Source organism: Pectinophora gossypiella, chromosome 3, assembly GCF_024362695.1.
Source record: "Pectinophora gossypiella chromosome 3, ilPecGoss1.1, whole genome shotgun sequence".
Taxonomy (NCBI): Eukaryota; Metazoa; Arthropoda; class Insecta; order Lepidoptera; family Gelechiidae; genus Pectinophora; species Pectinophora gossypiella.
The window spans coordinates 14,269,059-14,288,179 of record NC_065406.1 but is presented as its reverse complement, the minus strand read 5'-3'; the positions used below and the strand labels follow the sequence as shown (position 1 = coordinate 14,288,179).

The window sequence follows — 19,121 nt, the reverse complement described above, 5'->3', positions numbered from 1 at the left end:
GAGATACTATTTACATAACGTTAAAACTAAATAGAAAAAAGAAATAGTTTTTTAGGATGGTAATATAATATATAATACATTTCACAACTCTTTTTTTTTTTTTGACGTAACTTATTGTAGATTTGCCGCAGATGGCATTAACTACTTGGCCGGACAAATGGGGAGCGCTGAAGGCTCTCACCCGGTACAACGTTTAAGACAACAGGCCTGAGGGTGCCCAGTTGGGCGCGAACCTCGGCTCAGGGCGTCGTCTGAAAGGAAAAATATTTGAAAGAATTAATCGACCCTAGTGGGTCGATAGCGATAAGCGCTGAATGAGGGAAATCGTCGACCACGCCGGCGGGGATTTCACAACTCACACGATAGGGTTTTGTTCCCAGGGCTTCATAATAGCATTCACGTCGGAGTTCATCCCGCGGCTGGTGTACATGTTTGAGCACGGCTCCATGGACAGCTACGTGGACTTCACGCTGGCCGAGTTCAACACAACGGTCATCGAGCCGTACAGGCCGCTGCATACCACTTACAACCAGACTCTGTGCAGGTATGGTTGCGACGTGACGACATCCTTTCCAGATTATGACATAATTTGGCATCACGCCACTATCCCTGAAGGGGTAGGCAGAGGTCTACAGTACCCCACTTCCGGATTCTGTAATAAAAATACCTGTAATATTTGTGCGTAATTCTTTGTACGTTTAAATTCTGTGAGATGTAGGTACTTCTTCTTGTGGTTGAAATCCTTCCCAGATCATAACATAATATAGCATCACGCCACTATCCCTGAAGGGGTAGGCAGATGTCTATAGTATAACACTTACTTCAAAACACATTTAATACCAGGCTATTTTATCATATAGGTAATCGTTATGAAACGCTTTTTTTCATAAAGTAAGCTTCACACGGGCTTTTAATTTATTTTCTGGCAAATTCAAAATACTGTATGGTATTTTATTGTAAAAACGTATACATAACCCCAAAAAAGATGAATTTAATTAGGGACTCTCCTACCGACGTTCCCCAAACACCCGATAGATGGCGTTGTTCAATTTTAACGTGATAGTTAACTATTTTCTTATTGCTGGGATACATAATTATTCAAAAATGTAATGTAATGACAGAAGCATTATATAAAACTATTTGTCTCACATTATGTATAGAATGATGTTGCTACCTATATTGCTTCATTTTATTTTTATCAGAATTATAATGGGTGGAAGTTGTAATTGTGCCTGGGTGTAATAAAAAGGATCATCATTTATACCCAAAAACAAAGATTATTATTATTGCGTATGGCAAACAAAAATAAAATATCCTGCGTGGATCATATATCCAGCTTGAGCTCCCCTAACCAAGTCTCTGCCGCATCCGTCACACAATGCAGTCCGGCTATGCCACCTGGGAACCGGTGCAGAGGGGGAGAGAGAGGGAAAACAAAGATATAAGGTCTGTTATCCATGAAATTAGAAGTTTAAACGAAGAAAAAACTTAACAACGCCATCTATCGTGTTTTTGGGGAACGTCGATTGGAAAGTCCTTCATTTACTTATCCTAGAATTTTGGATAGCAATTTAATTTTTGTTCCTTGTATAGGCTAGTTTCCAACTAGTCAAATCAGTTACTTTTTACTAAACGTCAAAACACGAAACTACTATGGAATTTGTTTGAAATAGCACAATGTGACGTCATAGAAAAGTGTGATAAAATGACAAGACTTATTATTACGTTTTTCTTATTTAAAATTCATAAATAAGTTAAATTGACAAAATGAAGTTTTTTTTTTTTGTTACTTTTTGATGTGTCTTTATTTAGTAATCAGAGTTTCATAATTTATCTTAAACCTAGTACACGACCCAATTGTCGACAGTTATCCCGGCTACTGGTACAACAAGCAGGGCGAGGACTACCGGCGCAGCGACTGGTACTGGCACGTGATGGGAGCCAGGCTGGCCTTCGTCGTCGTCTTCGAGGTACGACGCCCTTTCTCCTTTTAAATTCATCATCATCATCAGCCCATTAACGTCCCCACTGCTGGGGCACGGGCCTTCCCTATGGATGGATAGGGAGATCGGGCCTTAGACCATCACGCGGGCCCAGTGCGGATTGATGGTTATTACCGACTGCTAACGCAGCCGGGACCAACGGCTTAACGTGCCTTCCGAAGCACGGAGGAGCTCGAGATAAAAACTTTTTTTTTTTGGTGTCACCCATCCTATGACCGGCCTTTGCGAATGTTGCTTAACTTCAACAATCGCAGACCGAGCGCGTTTACCGCTGCGCCACCGAGCTCCTCATTGGCTATACATTGTTTTAGGTTTACGCGGTTATTACATAACATAAACAGCTATATACGTCCCACTGCTGGGCACAGGCCTCCCCTCAATCAACCGGAGGGGGTATGGAGCATACTCCACCACGCTGCTCCAATGCGGGTTGGTGGAGGTGTTTTTACGGCTAATAGCCGGGACCAACGGCTTAACGTGCCCTCTGAAGCACGGAATCATCTTACTTTTTCGGACAATCAGGTGATTCAAGCCTGAAAGTCCTTACCAAACAAAGGACAGTCTCACAAAGTGATTTCGACAATGTCCCCATCGGGAATCGAACCCGGACCTCCAGATCGTGAGCCTAACGCTGTAACCACTAGACCACGGAGGCTGTTACGCGGTTATTATCATAATTAAAACACATAATAACGTGTATAGGGAGCTCATATCCCTGATTTAAAAGCGGTAGAACCCGTTATTATGTGTTTTAAAAGTGAATATATTTAAAAGCTAGTTAGTAATAATTATGCAATAATTGTAGTAGTGAAGTAGAATGACCATCACGAGAACGGGTAAGTTCTTCTACTCACAAAACACCTCCATAGCGGCAGGGTAAAATAGGCAACTTGACAATCTAGTCAAATGAGACACTTTACGAAACGTCAAAAGGAAAGTTTTCTTTGGACTTTGTATGGAAATACTGTCCTGTGACGTCATCAATAAAAGCGGTCAATCGCCGTACTTATTGTTACTTAATTCATAAATAAAATTCGAAAATAAGTCGAAAAGTAAAATGAGATTGATTTTTGATCGTTTTAGACTGGCTTCTTTTTCTAGATTAGCATTTTATAATTTATCTTTGATCCAGTCAAATACCCTATTCAAATTTAAAAGTATCTTTATACAGTAGGTAACATAGTTACACTTTGAATTGTCATTTATTACGTAACGGACGTCTCATCCGCCTAAACTACTGCAGCTTCTCACAAGCTTATACTTGTCTCTCACTTTGGGGTCGCTGGGTCGAATCCACCACAGGCCTAAACCAATTATTGTCGAATTTGTTTTCGAATTCATGTTTGGATCATAAATGATTATCACTTGCTCAGCGGTGAAGGAAAACATCGTGAGGAAACCCACATTCCCGAGAAATGCGTTTTGGGAGGTATGTGACCAACCCAATACCAGCCTGTATTGGCCTGGTTTTCCTTTCGCAGGTTGGAAGCTCAAACAGTTAGATAAGCGGAGTCTGTGAAATCGGGATAATGCTAAGGGGAAGATAAGAATGATTGTTTTTCGTTATAGATCTGTGTACCAACATTGTAAGCGTTAACTTCCTTCACAGAACGTGGTAGCCCTAGTGATGATAATCGTAAAGTGGGCCATTCCTGACATGTCGGGCGAGCTGCGCGACAGGATCCGTCGCGAGGCTTACGTCATCAACAGCTTTATCTTAGAAGAGACTCGAGCAAGGTCGCAGGCCAGCCGGTCGCTCGGCCGAGACCTGACGCCGGACCCCGAGACCGTTCGAGAGAGCCGTGAGCTGAATCAAGCAAGACTCCTCAGCCAAGGTCCGGATGTATGCCAAGGGCCCCCCGCACACTCAACGCCCGTATAGCTAACACGCGGTAATGGTAGCGTATCTCGCTGATGCTTCTTCTATCTTTTGTTTTTACTAACAGCGTTTTTCGTTCACTGGTTTTTGAAATTGTTTTAAGTTTACGCGGTTATTATCATAATTAAAACACATAATAACGGGTTCTTACCGCGTTTAAAGTCGGGATATGAGACTCCAGACTTTAAACGTGGTAAGAACCCGTTATTATGTGTTTTAATTGTGGTTTTTGAAATGTCAGGAATGTTAGGGGAGTCTGTGTTAGTTTGTCGGCAAAGGCTTCTTTGAATAATAAACAATAGTGAAGGGGAGGGGAAAGGGGGGGGGGATTAAAAAGGCCACATTGAAGCAACTCACTTAAAAATGCAATATTGCTATTTGACATTTGCACATACATAAAAGTAAGTGCGCAATGTTATCAAATGTCAAATACCGATATTTATTTTTTCAATTAGTTGATTCAATGTGGCCTTTTTAACCCCTTTATATGACAATTTGGAAGTTTTATAGCTCTAACTCGTCTATGTCGTACGGTTTAGAAAGATGCATCAATTTTTTTTTTATCCTGTTATTGATATTATCATGAGAAAGTCTTCGCTTTGAAGAGACAATGAATTAAGGAATATTTTTAAAGATTGATTCGTGTTTAAGTGATTTTGATATTTCAAACCAGTAAACAAAGAACGTGAAAAGACTGTGTTGTGTGTGTCTTGATACTTGACAGGAGTGATATGGATTGAGATGAAATTCATACAAGTTTGAAGTCATATTTGATATCATGATTTTACCCCATATCTCGAAGTTCTGTAGTGTATAGATTAACATATAAATTTTTGTTCATTATGTTTGTTTTGGATGTTGTATGTATAACCAGATTTTTCTAGCTAAATTGTTTAGGTTCAGTCTTCAATTGGATATAGACTCATTCAATGGAAGACATAGTGTAAACATAACCGACAAAAAATCTTATCCTACTGTTCTAATGTCTTCCTGTGGTGTACATATAACTTTATTCTATGGCAAACATAATGCAACAGAAAACGTAGAATTTTGAAAAAGGTTTTGGGTCGCTATTTTGCTTTGAAAGCAATGTCCTCGGTGATAGTACATAAACAGGTTAAAAGCTAATCAAAAGAAGAAAAAAAAGAAAAATGCTATAAAATAAGTAGTACTATCCCCTACGATATAAAACAGAATGCTTGAGTAATATCACGCGAATAAAGAAAGCTTTGTACAAATTATATAATTCGCTTTTTATGTCCACAAAAAGCCGAAGTGAATTTTACAACTTAAAACTTAATTAAAGACTTGTATCACACATACTCAATGCAGTCTAAGCAGTCCGTTGCAAGAACTTCAAACGAATGGAAAATGTATTATTTATATAAATTATTACTCTCAAAAGTCACTGTGATCCTGTGGGGTGGAACAGCGGTTCGAATCCCGATATCGGAATTACATCGGTGAGTTATTAATTTATGTCAAGTGTAATTTTCACTGACACAGTTGGGTCGGCCATTATAGATGGCGATACGGCTCACCAAATATAACGTTGGTCTAATAGAAAGCTCGGTGAGGTGTGGGTACTTAGTTCATCTTGCGATGGATGTACATCTGACTACCCCAATTGGGATATAGTCGTGAGCTTATGTTACGTTAAGTGTTATTACTGTCAAGTACGGTCAGGAGTAATAATATGTGTACACTTTGAAACCATGTCACATTAACTTTTTTGACACATTAAACCGTAAATCTCATTAAATGTCAAATATGATAGTGCGACAGGGTTCCAAAGTGGGTAAATGATATTGCTCACGACTGTACATTGGTACTTTTGTTATATTGATAACATTGGTTAGAGTTCTTTGTAACAGAAAAAAATATATTATAAAATGAACACAGTCGGTATATCCCGTCCGAATTGACAAGAGACCGTGCTGGTATCAAACTGCCTTGACGCGAGTTGCGTAGTGAATTCGTACGGGTAATATTTCTTACTTTTTGAATTTCTTGCAATGCGGCGTATTTTCTTAACTAAAAGTGCATAGCACATTGTTGATTGGTTTTGTTTTGGTTCTACACATATATTAAAGGAACAGAATAGATGGGATGTCGACTGATTATAGTATCTATTCTATCGATACTATTCTTATTATTATCAATAGTGATTAACTGTCGATAGTTAGACATTTGCGCATATAGTAACTGCGCAATATCAACAAATGTCAAATAACAATATTGCTTTTTAATAGGTGAATAGGCACTAGCCTATTCACCTATTAAAAAGCAATATTGTTGGACACTAGTCCAACTAGTCAAATCAGTTACTTTTTACTAAAAGTCAAAACACTAGATTTTGTATGAAAAAGCACACTGTGACGTCATAGAAAAACGTGACAAAATGTTACACTTATGATTATATTTAGTGTATATTAAAATTCATAAATAAGTTAAATAGAAAATGTTTTTGTCACTTTTAGATCTGTCTTTATTTAGTAATCAGAATTTCATAATTTATCTTTGACCTAGGATACTGCTCAATTGCTTCATTGCGCCCTTTTTAGACCTCCTGTTCTGTGGTCCTTTATTGTGTAGAAAGACTGAAATCAAATGTTAATATAGATTTTTAATTTGGATTTAAGAACTAGCCAATCAATATGTGCTTTTAGCTTAGTTAATAAAAGGCTCTTTGAAAGTCGACAGGTTCGAGCGCTCGTCGAGTGTGAGTTGTTTTCAAAAGAATACAATTAACTGAGGGCCTAGCCAAGTGGCAAATTATCAGAAACGTTTCTATTTCAACCATTGCTAAGTTATAAACCACGGGATTAAGTAACTCGTTGGTATGAAATCACCTTAAGGCGATTTGGATGAGGTTGCAAATCGCCCATTTAATATTTGACCTGAGGGCGAGTTAACACATATTTTTTTGTAGTTAACCCGCCTTAATGGGTCTGTGGCAGATCCAACTAGTTGGCCAGCTAGTTCCGCCCACATGCAACAGATGGCGCCACATCAATAATGCAGTCTTCAAGCAATCGTGAAACGCGATATCGAAGTTTACACAGCAGGGCGCATATATGCAACTTCCAACATGACACCGTTGGATCGTCGATCCCTAGTCACTCTACCAACACGTGGCTAGCGGGGTACTATGCTCTGTTCGGTACCTCGAAAACATCCTTTGGCGGCAGCACCCCCTCGCCGCCAAACTGGTGACCTGGAGATCTGTTTACATCGAACGACGAATGAAGGGATAAATTGATGATTTCCCCACATAGAAAATTTTAGGAACAACAATTACGAAATTACCCCTTCATTCTTCGTTGGGAGTAAACCGACCCAGTCTCGTCAAACCATTCAGACGAGTAGACTACAAAAAAATATAAACAGTCTAAACTCGCCCGCAGGCCAGATATTAAGTGAGCGACTTGCCACCGAACCTTACGATTTCACGATCTAGCTTTTGTAGAAGTAGAAACGGTTTCAAATGTTTGTCTCTGGGTTAGGCCCCGAGCATGGTTTTGTTTGAAAGGCTTATAACACATTAACAAGGGATTCGTGCATATAACAATGTTTGAAATCTGCATGCACTAATTCGCCAGGGAGTCACTAATGTAGGGTTACATGAATGCAAGTAAAAGCTTTTAATAGCCGATTCATAAGTTTACAGTTGAAACTGTTGACATTTGTTTTAAGCTTGACAGCATTTTCTTTGCTATGCTAGGCCGATTTTTCAATAAACGGAGGAATAGGGTAGTTTCCAATTAGTAAAATCAGTTACTTTTTACTAAACGTCAAAACACGAAATTACTATGGAGTTTGTATAAAAAGCACTAACTTAATATTACGTTTTTCTTGATTGAAATTCATAAATGAGTTAAATAGAAAAAAAGAAAATGTTTTTCGTTAGTTTTAGATCCGTCTTTGTTTAGTAATCACAATTTCATAATTTATCTTGAACCTAGTACGTTCACGAGCATTAATAGGTATACACTTTGGTACCATGTCACATTAACTTTTTTGACAAATTGAACTATAAGTCTCGCTACATGTCAAATAAGTTAGTGCGACAGAGTCCTAAAGTGGGTACATTATATTGCTCATGACTGTACACGACCCAATTGTTTATAAATCATAATCAATCTGCCCGCATCATCCCACTGCTGGGTATATGCCTCCAGCTCTTTACCACCATCCTTTCCGGTCTCACAATTTTCCCGCCATTTCAACGATATCACCCGACCACCGGGCCGCTGGTCTGCCCACTGACCTTTTCCCTTCCCGTGGCCACCATACGGCCCTTGTTCACCTACCATTCTCTCGACTAGCCAAGTGTCCCGCCCATTTCCACTTAAGACTCGTGATTTGCCTACCCACGTTATTGTATTTCGTCTTTCGAAGAATATCGAGTATGCTCAAAACTGACAGCTAACATTTTCAAGGTTAGCCCAGCTAAAGTCATCCGACCCTGCGTTGTCATTTCGTAAAAAATAAATTACCCACGTCCAATGTTTTTAATTTATTTTGCAAGGAAATTTTGTATTTTTAGTAAACGGTTTTAATGTTTTTTTTGTATACGTGACAAAATATCAGTAATTAAATACATTAGTCAGTAATTTACTTAATTTTCAATAATAAAATTCGCGTCCTTGGAATGTTGGTGATACTTGAATGGTAACACTTACGTCATCAATGGGCTAGCAATGACGGCTTGTCATAGGATTGAGCATACCTGGTCTTCTTATACCATGGTTTTCTTATACTATGATCGACATTAGGTAGATATACCATCCAGTAGAGATGCTTAACATGGAACGATACATGGCTCCTTGTGCAACTTAAAAAAAATAGCTTATTTTATTTTTTTAAGTTTACCAATGGAATAGCAATCTTGTGTATGAAAAAATTCAAATTTGGAACATTTTATTCTATGAATAGACGCTATCTGACTATTGAGAAATCGGCCCCGAATCTAACAGCAAAGTTTCACTCATGTAGTCGCTTTTAAAAGCTTTCACTTAAGGTTCAAATTATTTGTATGAGAACTAAGAACACACCACATACTGCAGTAATGTTTGGCTTCACCATACACGTCATTCACGTAGTTAGGCAGCGAATTTGGAAGCTTCAAACAATTTGATTAAAGCTTCTTTTGAACTGAATCGCGGAGCTTGTAGAATCACGAGTGAGACACAATATAACACATTTCACAAAGGTCATTTTCAAGCCTATTTCATTATTTGGTTTCTGGTAGCCTAACTGAAACTTAATTATAAGACTATACCTATACTCTCAGGCCATCAAGTTGGCCATTATTGGCTATCTATATACCTATTTAATATAGTTATTACACAAATTATAGCCCATTGAAAGAATAAAAATTTCAAAGCCATATAAGTTTTGCCTTAAAAAAGTTTAAGTATTTCAAACTCATCGTTAAAATTATTATCGATTGAAATCTTTTTAGATTGAAATCTATTGTGTTTTTACGAGCCACTTCAATTATAGTTAATTCATTGTCACAACTAAAAAATGATCCTATTCTGGCGACATTTGTTTTTAATAAAGTTTGACATTTCTAAAACTAGTACTATCCTCTTCTTGCATATATCGTAAGAGAAGGACAACACTATTTTTAGAGCTGTTATAGTAAAATAAAGTAACGTTTTGTTCGCCAGCATCAGCATCAGTGTCATGTATGTCTTCTAACGTATGTTTCCGAAACAGGTGACACAGCGGAATCGAACCTGAACCAACTGGTGTCGCTGTCGGGGTCGGACTTTGACCTCGCGGCCCACGGGGACGCTAACTACCGCGACTCGACCACACACGTCGTCGCCAATGGATTACCTGAAGATGTAGAGCCTGGACCTACCCATGTCTAACGATATAATGGAGCAACTTTTTTTTTTGAAAAAAAAAAAAAAAAATTCTTGTAGTCACGCTTAAACTTCGGCCGCGTCTTTGAATTATGATGCTTATTCCTGCAGACACCATCTAATTCCATTGTAAGTTAAACGTATCATTTTCTTATCCGCCGAAAAGGAAAGAAAATGATTGGTATTACTTAAAATAAAATTAGGTGTTTGCAGAAATCATGGCCATTATCAACCTATTTGCTGCTTACAAAACAAACTTAGCTCCCGTTTAGAACGAAATTATTTAAGTTCACCTCGGAGTTATGATAACTAAGAGTAAATTCGGAATCTGAGAAGAGTAACTGAAGATTACTAACTCCATTATAAGTTTATAGATATGACGAGTACTTACTTTACGTTGGCAAACTTTATAGTTTGCTACTTGTTAAAGTAAGTTTTTTATTACACATTTTCATTTTTCCAAAAACTATTGAAAAGGATTCATTTCTATAGAGAAATGTATAAAAAATGCATAGTTCACACCTACTCCAAAACGCTCACAATATTTAAAGATTACAACCACATGCCAAATGGTCTGCATTTTTAAAGAGACCAATAACTTTGACTTGATTTATTTACATATAACCATAAATTATGGCAGTCATAATAATTTACAAACCATTTCATAATCCATAGCAATTATTGCAGAATTTTAAAAATACATTTGGCAACACTGGCTCTTGATTGGCCGATTATGTTTAATGTTGCCACTTAATTGTAAATTTGCTGTCTTATAAATCCAAAATGGACGATACATTCCGTCCATATGTCTTCTATAAATGCGACTGTTGTACAGTCCACTGCCAATACGTTAAGTTTGCACGTAAACTTAGCCGCACAAATGATAATTACAAGATAAAATAATAACTCCTAAGAGATCTAACTTTACGACAAGTAAACTTTTAATATCATGATTTAGACTGAGACCTTTGCATTACTTCATATCATTTTAGTTTGGTTTCTAATTGCAGCTTGGGTTTTAAACCACTGAATTCGAATTGTGAGTTTGACTTCATTTTTGAATTTTAGATAATTGATACCACGCGGTTTCCTGGATCTGTTGACGGTTAAATAATAGGCACGCACCTTATTACATGGGACTTAAACACACCTGGCGTGGAGTGGGTGTCATATACACCTCTCCATTCCTCTTCGGGGAAACAGCGGGCTTAGCACCGTAAGCGCGCAACTCTTTTTTGCCTCGACATACGTCACCCGTCGCTCTCTCACAGTACTGCACAGAAAGAGACAGATGATCTCTGTCGCGGCGAGTAAGAGTCGCGTGCGTACGGTGCTAAGCCCGCAGGTGTGATGCTGTGCTTCATATTTGGTTTGAAGAATGCTGAAAAAAGTAACCTTCCTGTTGCTTCGTCGACTGTTTTCATAACTCGATTCGAGTCTCGAATTTTTGGACAAGTTTATTATAAGTTTGCAGAATATTTGCATTATTACTACAAAATATACGACAAACGTCGTTATATCTTTACATAAGTATCAAAGCTATAAGAAATGTTAGTCTGTATCTAAAATATAGGCAACTGCATAATTTTCGCTATGTCTTATGGTCTATGTTCTGTTGGTAGACTGAGATGCTTAGTCTATGTAACCCGTAATCGTGGTCTACATAGTGCGCGACCAGCCTTACTATTGATTTGTCTCGACGAAATAATCTTGTCAAAAGCATTTTAGATAAGTACTTAACGGAGTGATGTTCCAAACAAATAATCTACTAACATGTTTGTTTAGCTATTAATGTATGATTTAAGTCAACATCGTTGATTGCTGTACTGAACTAGCGTTAGTTGTGACAGTTCTATAACTAGAGCTATCTCTTTCTTGCGCTAAGTGTTAGTGAAGGAGAGATCTATTTTTAAAGCTGTCAAAAGAAATTAGGTTTTTTCCGCGAAATTCGACAGCGTTGTTATTCGGAATGAACGTAACGTAAATATTTGGAGGTGACGAAAACGGGAATTACTGTTCGTTTTCGTTGGTTCGGCTAAAAGGACTTATTTCCAGGTTATAAACTTAAAAAAAAAAAAAACAGTCTGTTTGTTTAAATATAATAAAAATATCACTTCACTTTTATAGTTTATGGCAATCGGTCGTCATAGAGTAACTTAATCGTATCACATGTTTGGGTTTTTAAATCAACTGAACATTGAAATCTTTAGGCGTAACATTCGGTATTTACGTCATTGAACGTTAACATTTGACGTAAACATTACATCATTGTTAGCATTTGACGTAGTAGATTTATATACGTCGCACTTGCAGTTAAGTTTAAACTCGCATCGCCTTAACAATTAAAAATAAACAAGCGGTGAACATTTTTATAAGCATTTGACAGTCAAGCAAAGTTGCGTTCTTAAATTAAAATAGCTTTTACTACAGAATAGGCTAGTTTCCAACACTTTTATTAAAAAAACAAAAAAAAAAACAAAAATATTTATTCTTCAAAATTGGCTTACATAGTTACCGCTTTTTGAGCGTCAAAAATAAAATTACGTATTATGTAACTGTCTGTAAAACTATTACCACATCGGAAGCTGTATCGCTGAGGGAAAGACGTGGCCATAAAACCTCCCAGCACAGGGCCCTACTCCTACTGTTTCATGTACCTACTAAACGTCAAAACACGAAATTACTATGCAATTTGTATGTAAAAGCAACCTGTGACGTCATAGAGAAACGTGATAAAATGTCGTACTTATTATTACGTTTTTATGATTAAAATTCATAAATAAATTACTGAAAACAGTAAATTGTCAGTTTTAGATCTGTCTTTATTTATTAATCAGTATTTCATAATTGATCTTTGACCTAGGATACTACCCAATTGGGTTAAATTTTGCTTAGCTGTCAAATACTTAAGCACATGTTCACCGCTTGTTTATTATTTTTATTGATGGCGTTAATTTTTAAACAAGTGTTGTATATAATTATTTATAACAAAATATTCGTGCAATTTTCTCATATTAAGAGACTTTATTAAAGAATCTCATATCGTTAAACATATTTATAATGCATAAAGGTAATATATTGAAAATCAGAGGCACAAATCTAGACTATTTTCTACTTTATTTATGAAGCGTATTCACACTAACGCTGTATTTTAAATAGTTTGTCTTTTATAATAATTTACTATTTATAACAGTAGAATTGCTCTGGTCTATCTATACATTAGATGCTATGATTCGTGAGATACTCATCACTAATTTAAGAGCCACGCTCTTGCCAGTGTAGCATTCATTCTCCATACTACTTTTTTAGGGAAAAATAGGGCAGTGGTTTTCCTCTTGCTTTTCGCTCCGCAGTGCTCTGTCTGACGCGAGTGGGTTGGCGCCTAGAGTAGTCAATTTCAAAACCGTATTAGGACTCCTGTCCTGTCCTCCGCCTCTGAATAGTACTGACAGTTACTGCTGCCCTCTGCCAGGTTTCAAGTTCGATGGCTCCCATCTCCGCCTCTGCGACCGTTGAGGTCTTCATTCTTATCCCTGGGCAAGGGATCTACGTTATACCCAGTAGGTCTGGGTCCCTATCCTCACTCCGGCCTCCTGATGTAAGAGGCGCCTACCCCCGCGGCAAGGACGCGCTGAACAGGAATTGCCCCAGTGGAGGACAGAGAAGACGTCTCTGTCCCCCCCTGGGGCCGGGTTGATTGTCTTGTATTAAACCAAAACCAAATAATAACTTTGACACCTCTTTTTACCTATATAGAGGTTGAATTTCGCAAAATCCCATCTTAGCGAGCGTCTAAGACCTAAAAGGAACCCCCATGCTAAATTTGAGACTCCTAACACTTGCAATTTCAGAGATTTCGTGATAACAGTGATATGTGACCCAGTCAATGAGTAACTGTTATTTGAGCATACCTGGTTTTCTTAAACCATGGTAAAAAGGTAAGAAAAAATATTTGCTTGAATTTTTACGGATATCACTTAGCGTTAGTGTGGATGACGCAATATCAATTTTGAGATGAATATTTAAAGTTGTACACAAGTTATTTATTGAAACATATTCTGCGTTTAAGAATACTTTGCTATTAACGAGGAAGTTAATATAAAGAAAATGGCTGATATGCGGTGTTCAGTAGAGATGTAGAAGGTTTAGAAAGTTATTATACTTACTTATAATATTAAATGGCTAACGTAGGTCCTTGCATAGTTGGATTTAATCGTATTTATATTATAATAAGAGTAATTTGCCCAAATTAAACAAACAAAGCTTTATAATTACAAATAAAAATGTAATATCAAATAAAATTAAAGTATTATTTTAAAAAATAATAAGAAATACTCGACAAGTGAAGCTAAAATAAAAAAGAGAGCTTTTTAAAAATCCTTTTTACGCTTTTTATTGTTGTTCTAAGAACGATAACTTGATGTGATGTTTAAGTAAAATTTTTATATTAAGTCTACATTTTCGGTGCTGTGTTTAATCGTTTATTCCTTTTGTATATTGATTTTTTTACTGAGATAAATTATACACGGGAGTTGTCTTTGGGTTAGCTTTACACTACTTTTTCTGCCACTTCTTGGTGAGGTACGGTCATGAGCAATAACATGTACCCACTTTAGAACCCTGTCGCACTGTCATATTTGACATTTAGTGAGACTTACGGTTTACTTTGTCAAAAACGTTAATGTGACATGGTTTCAAAGTGTATATATATATACTGGGTGTTAGTGACATCGTAACGAATACTGAGGGGGTTGATTCAGACCATGATTCTGAGTTAAAATCAAGTGGAATTTTCCGTCGCAAAATTCATGATTTTTTTTTAGTTTTTTTAAATTATTTTCAATTCTATACTTTTGCGATGGAAAATTCCACTTGATATTAACTCAGAATAATCAGATGAATCATCCCTCTCAGTATTCGTTACGATGACACTTGCACCCCGTACAAGAACATACGGTAGCCATATAAGTAGGTATGGGTGTTAGTGACACCGTAACGAATACTGAGGGGGATGGTTCAGACCATGATTTTGAGTTGATATCAAGTGGAATTTCGTGTCAAATAATTCATGAAAATTTTTCTTTTCTTTTTAATTATTTTCCAATCCATACTTTTGCGACGGAAATTTCTACTTGATATCAACTCAGAATCATGGCCTGAACCACCCCTCAAAGTTTTCGTTACGATGTCACTAACACCCTGTATATATTAGTACTCGTGACCGTACACACATGTGTGTGTGTACGTATCCGTTTTCGCAATGAGTATGTACTCATTGCGAAAACGGATAAACGCATACCAAAACAAAAATGCTTCAAAAATAACAAAACGCGAACAGAATGTTCACGTACTTCGGTAGAAAGGAACGTGAACGTGTACGCTTCGCAACTCCCGTATATAATTTCTCGAGTTTTCTTACGTAAGTATCGTGTTTCTGGCGCCAGAGAGTAATGTCCAAAAAAATAAAGGACCTTTTACTCTGGCTCGGTATAATACGTTACTTAGGCTGCGCTTTCGAAGCTGTGTGGAGTGTGGCGAAACGTTAAATCTATAGTACACGCGTATCTATAATAATCCATGAATTTTAATAGGTAAAATACATAATGTCAAGCCGTCTTATTAAAAAAAAATACTTAACAATAAAATTAGGTATAAAATAGAGACCCGTGACACGAAAGAGGCCCAGCAACCGCAGCGCTACTGTCGCAAATTCTGTAAAGAACTATACAATACAATACAAATACACTTTATTGCACCAAAATAAAAAAAGAAATAATTACAAAAAGACTCTTAATTAAGTACATGGCAAATGGCGGCCTTCTGTAAAGAACTATTATTATGACTTGTCAATTATTGACATGTCTCGGGGCGCTTTTATTTTATTCGGCGATTTTAAACCTAGTTTAACTTTAGTCTTCATTTTGTAACAAGTAAGTAAAATCTTTATTTCCTCTACAAAAACACATGGATACATAAAAACATACAAAAATACAATATTTGTTGAAGCTGGAGCCTAAACTAGGATACCCTGTGTTTTAGGACTCATGATGAAATAAAGTAAAATGGCGCTGGTTGTTAGAAGCCACTCAAAACGTGACGCTACCCTCTCCACAGGCTCGAATACAGAGCCTAAAGGTGCATAGACTACGAAATTTTTATAATGAGGATAATAACTAGAAGCTCAAATGTAGGTGGTAGCACTGTTGAATGTTCCTAAATTTTGACAGTTCTCCATACTGTCCAGGTAAAATTCGTGATAAATTGCTATAAAATGTGGAGCAACGTGGAGTCTATCACGTCTGAAGGATGAGTTACGAAAAACAAAAGCAGGCAGTCGGAAAAAGGCAGTTTTGATTGAAAAATATTTTTTCTTATTTTCATCTTTCCGATCTTTAGGAAATAAAATAATGTAACATTATAATTTTGCAGTTAAATGCTACGCAAAGGGTTATAGTGTAAAATATAACCAAAACAATCGTGTGTTTTTACTCAAATAGTATGGGGAACTGTCCAAAATTTTAGAATACTCAACAGTAGCGACACCTGATGGAAGAAGTAAGCAGTTTTTATCCTCATTACTTTTTCTATCGTGTGGGTTGTAATGTCGATAAGCGATCTTATTATTGAGCCGTCAGAGGCACCTGACATTTCTCATGCATTCACCGAGTCTGTGACCAAAGAGAATGTAATTCACTTGGTTTTATCTATCATATTGTGGTCATGAAACGTAGAGATTTAGATTATTTTTGTGGTCACACTTGGTACCAGTTTTTGTTTTTTTGATGACTTATTGTAGATTTGCCGCAGATGGCATTAATTACTTACTTGGCTGGACAAATGGGGAGCGCTGAAGGCTCTCACCCGGTACAACGTTTAAGACAACAGGCTTGAGGGTGCCCAGTTGGGCGCGAACCTCGGCTCAGGGCGTCGTCTGAGTGGAAAAATATTAGAAATAATTATTCGACCCTAGTGGGTCGATAGCGATAAGCGCTGATTGAGGGAAATCGTTGGCCACGGCGGCGCGGTCGGTATCGGGGTCCTACTTGGTACCAGTGATTGCATTCTCTTTGCTTGGTATAATTTGCACTGGGAATTTGCGTTGTATGTTATTTGTTATACCACGATTTTGTAGTATATGCGCGTCCTTAGTCGAAGCGCATAGCCTGTTTGGCTGTTTAAAGTTTAACTCGCTAGTCGTAAGTTTATGTGTTGTGTTGAACGATTCCTTATGCGAATGCCAAATTTTTTATGCTGTTATTAGCAATGAGCGTAGTCCTATTTTCGACCGCGCACTGAGTGACTAAGAAAAGAAACTATAATAAAAGTGTTTAGCATTTATTGCTGGTAATCTAGTGTAGTCTTTCTTGTTCATAGAATGTACTATGAAAAAGCGTCTCCATTTAGTGTGCGGTCGCTTTTTAGAAGTTATCTAATATAATTAGCAATATTATTTGCACCAAGTCAACATTGAATGTTAATTTCGGTTTTAAAACCGTATCACTTAGGTCATTATTAATTACTCGTAATTATGACGAAGATCGCTACCTGAGGCTTAAGCTTTACACACAAAGATAAAAGATAGTTTTAATCTTTTAAGAAAACATTCTCTGTTGACTTGGCGATTTATGAGTCACAAACAGTGATGTGCCGTTCCAGAGAATGTGCCCACTTTGGGAACGTTCCCGTCAGTAAAAGGCGCAAAACGTATGTAAAAAGAGGTTTATTACCTAACCTTTAGGCAGATAAGACCAGAGTACAAGAAATAACAGTTTGAAAAAAGAAAAGCAGTTATTAAAGAGTTTTTCAACGGAAACATTCCCACTTTGGAAACAATTCCGGGAACGGCATATGGTCACAAAGTCTTTGACTAGAAATTAACTTGTCGATACAATTATAAGTTTTTTCAAACTTATACGAATGTGGAAAATAGTAGTGTTTGGGGATAAAGTAATAATAAGTACAGACCAGTTGCGGAAACCGGCCCGCGAATACCAATACCAATACCAAGTACAGACCAATATAGTCATATTTACGGCTTTTAGGACTTTGTGACTTGTAGATGAAGCTAATTAAATACTGTTTTTAGTAATAGCGGTGCTGGAACTATGTTCAGGAAAATGTATGTTGCATTGCAAGGTAAATATTTAGTAAATTATATTAAAATCACTGTTGAGAAATGTATCCGAATGAACGCTTTTAGTCGCACACGTGTATGTAAATCATGACTAGAAGTATAAAAAAAACAACAGTACTTAGATACAATTGGTTTACTTACAGATTCGAATTTAACAAATGAACTAAACAGTTGGAAATTTATGCAAGGAAAGTAATTTTATTGTTATTGTATTGTAAATATTATTTATTTAATTGCATTGTAATATATACTGGCAACATTTGAGAAATACTTTAAGGGATATTGTAAGCCGCAGTGTGGTTGATTTTTTGACAGACTAACACCCATATTCCAAGATGTTAACTCGAAAGTCCCTCGACTTAGGCCTTAGTTGAGGCGATCTTTAGGAAAACTTCGAACTCCGCTCAAAATCGGTATTCTTAGATGTCGCCTCAACCGTATCTCGAGGTTGAGTGGAGGCATGACGTCATCATCGTATCATTTTGTTGACAGTATAATATGCTCGACTCCAGTGAGCTAAGTCCTCAATAATTATTTTTTTATTTGCCCATTCGGGCAGGCAAAGAGAAGTTAGCCCATCCCATATAGCCTAGTCTTTGGTCATCTTAATCTTTTCAGTCTTCACTCTTCAGGTAACAGGTTTTCAATTTTATAACTTCATGTATAATTCGATAAATAATGTCTTTAGTGATATCATTTTGCTTTTGTAATTTTTGAGTAGTAACGTCTTCAGTAGGTAATCTTCAATCAAGTCTTTGGTCATCTTAATCTTTTTTGGAGAAGCACCCAGAAAATGTCTTCAGTCTTCGCTAAGTCCTTAAGTCGAGGCCGAGTCGAGTGGGGGAAGTTTCGAGTTAACATCTTACAATACTAGTGTAAAGTGTATCAAAAACGTTAAAATTACTAGATTCCTCATTGGTCAGTGTTGTCAGTATAAGTCAGTAAATGCTTTTGATGTTCGTAAACGGCGCGGGTAACACAGTGTGTGATGCTTCTATTTGTAAAGTTTATATGATTATATGGAGAGTTGAAATTCAATTGATTTTTATTTTTGTCACCACCACGTTTACGTTACTCCTTTTTAGGATTCCGTAGCCAAATGGCAAAAACGGAGCTGACTGTCCGCCCGTCCATCCGTCTGTCCGTCCGTATGTTACAGCCACTTTTTTCCGAAACTATAAGAGCTATACTGTTGAAACTTGGTCAGTAGATGTAATTCTGTGTTT

At 37.0% G+C, this 19,121-nt stretch overlaps 1 protein-coding gene across 11 annotated transcripts in view; it reads left to right on the top strand.

The window, feature by feature from the left end:
• LOC126382071 (anoctamin-1) overlaps positions 1–14,083 on the top strand; it is a 53,855-nt gene extending 39,772 nt beyond the window's left edge. For 9 of the 11 annotated variants that reach the window (XM_050031776.1, XM_050031775.1, XM_050031773.1 and 6 more), the window contains 4 exons: positions 381–544; positions 1,868–1,970; positions 3,613–3,838; positions 9,610–14,083. In XM_050031776.1, coding sequence (XP_049887733.1) covers positions 381–544; positions 1,868–1,970; positions 3,613–3,838; positions 9,610–9,767 — 651 coding nt within the window. In that variant the 3' untranslated portion in view covers positions 9,768–14,083. Of the gene's footprint in view, positions 1–380; positions 545–1,867; positions 1,971–3,612; positions 3,902–9,609 lie in introns of all 11 variants that reach the window. The other 2 variants (XM_050031777.1, XM_050031778.1) reach the window with 2 other exon arrangements.
• The last annotated feature ends 5,038 nt before the right edge of the window (positions 14,084–19,121 follow it).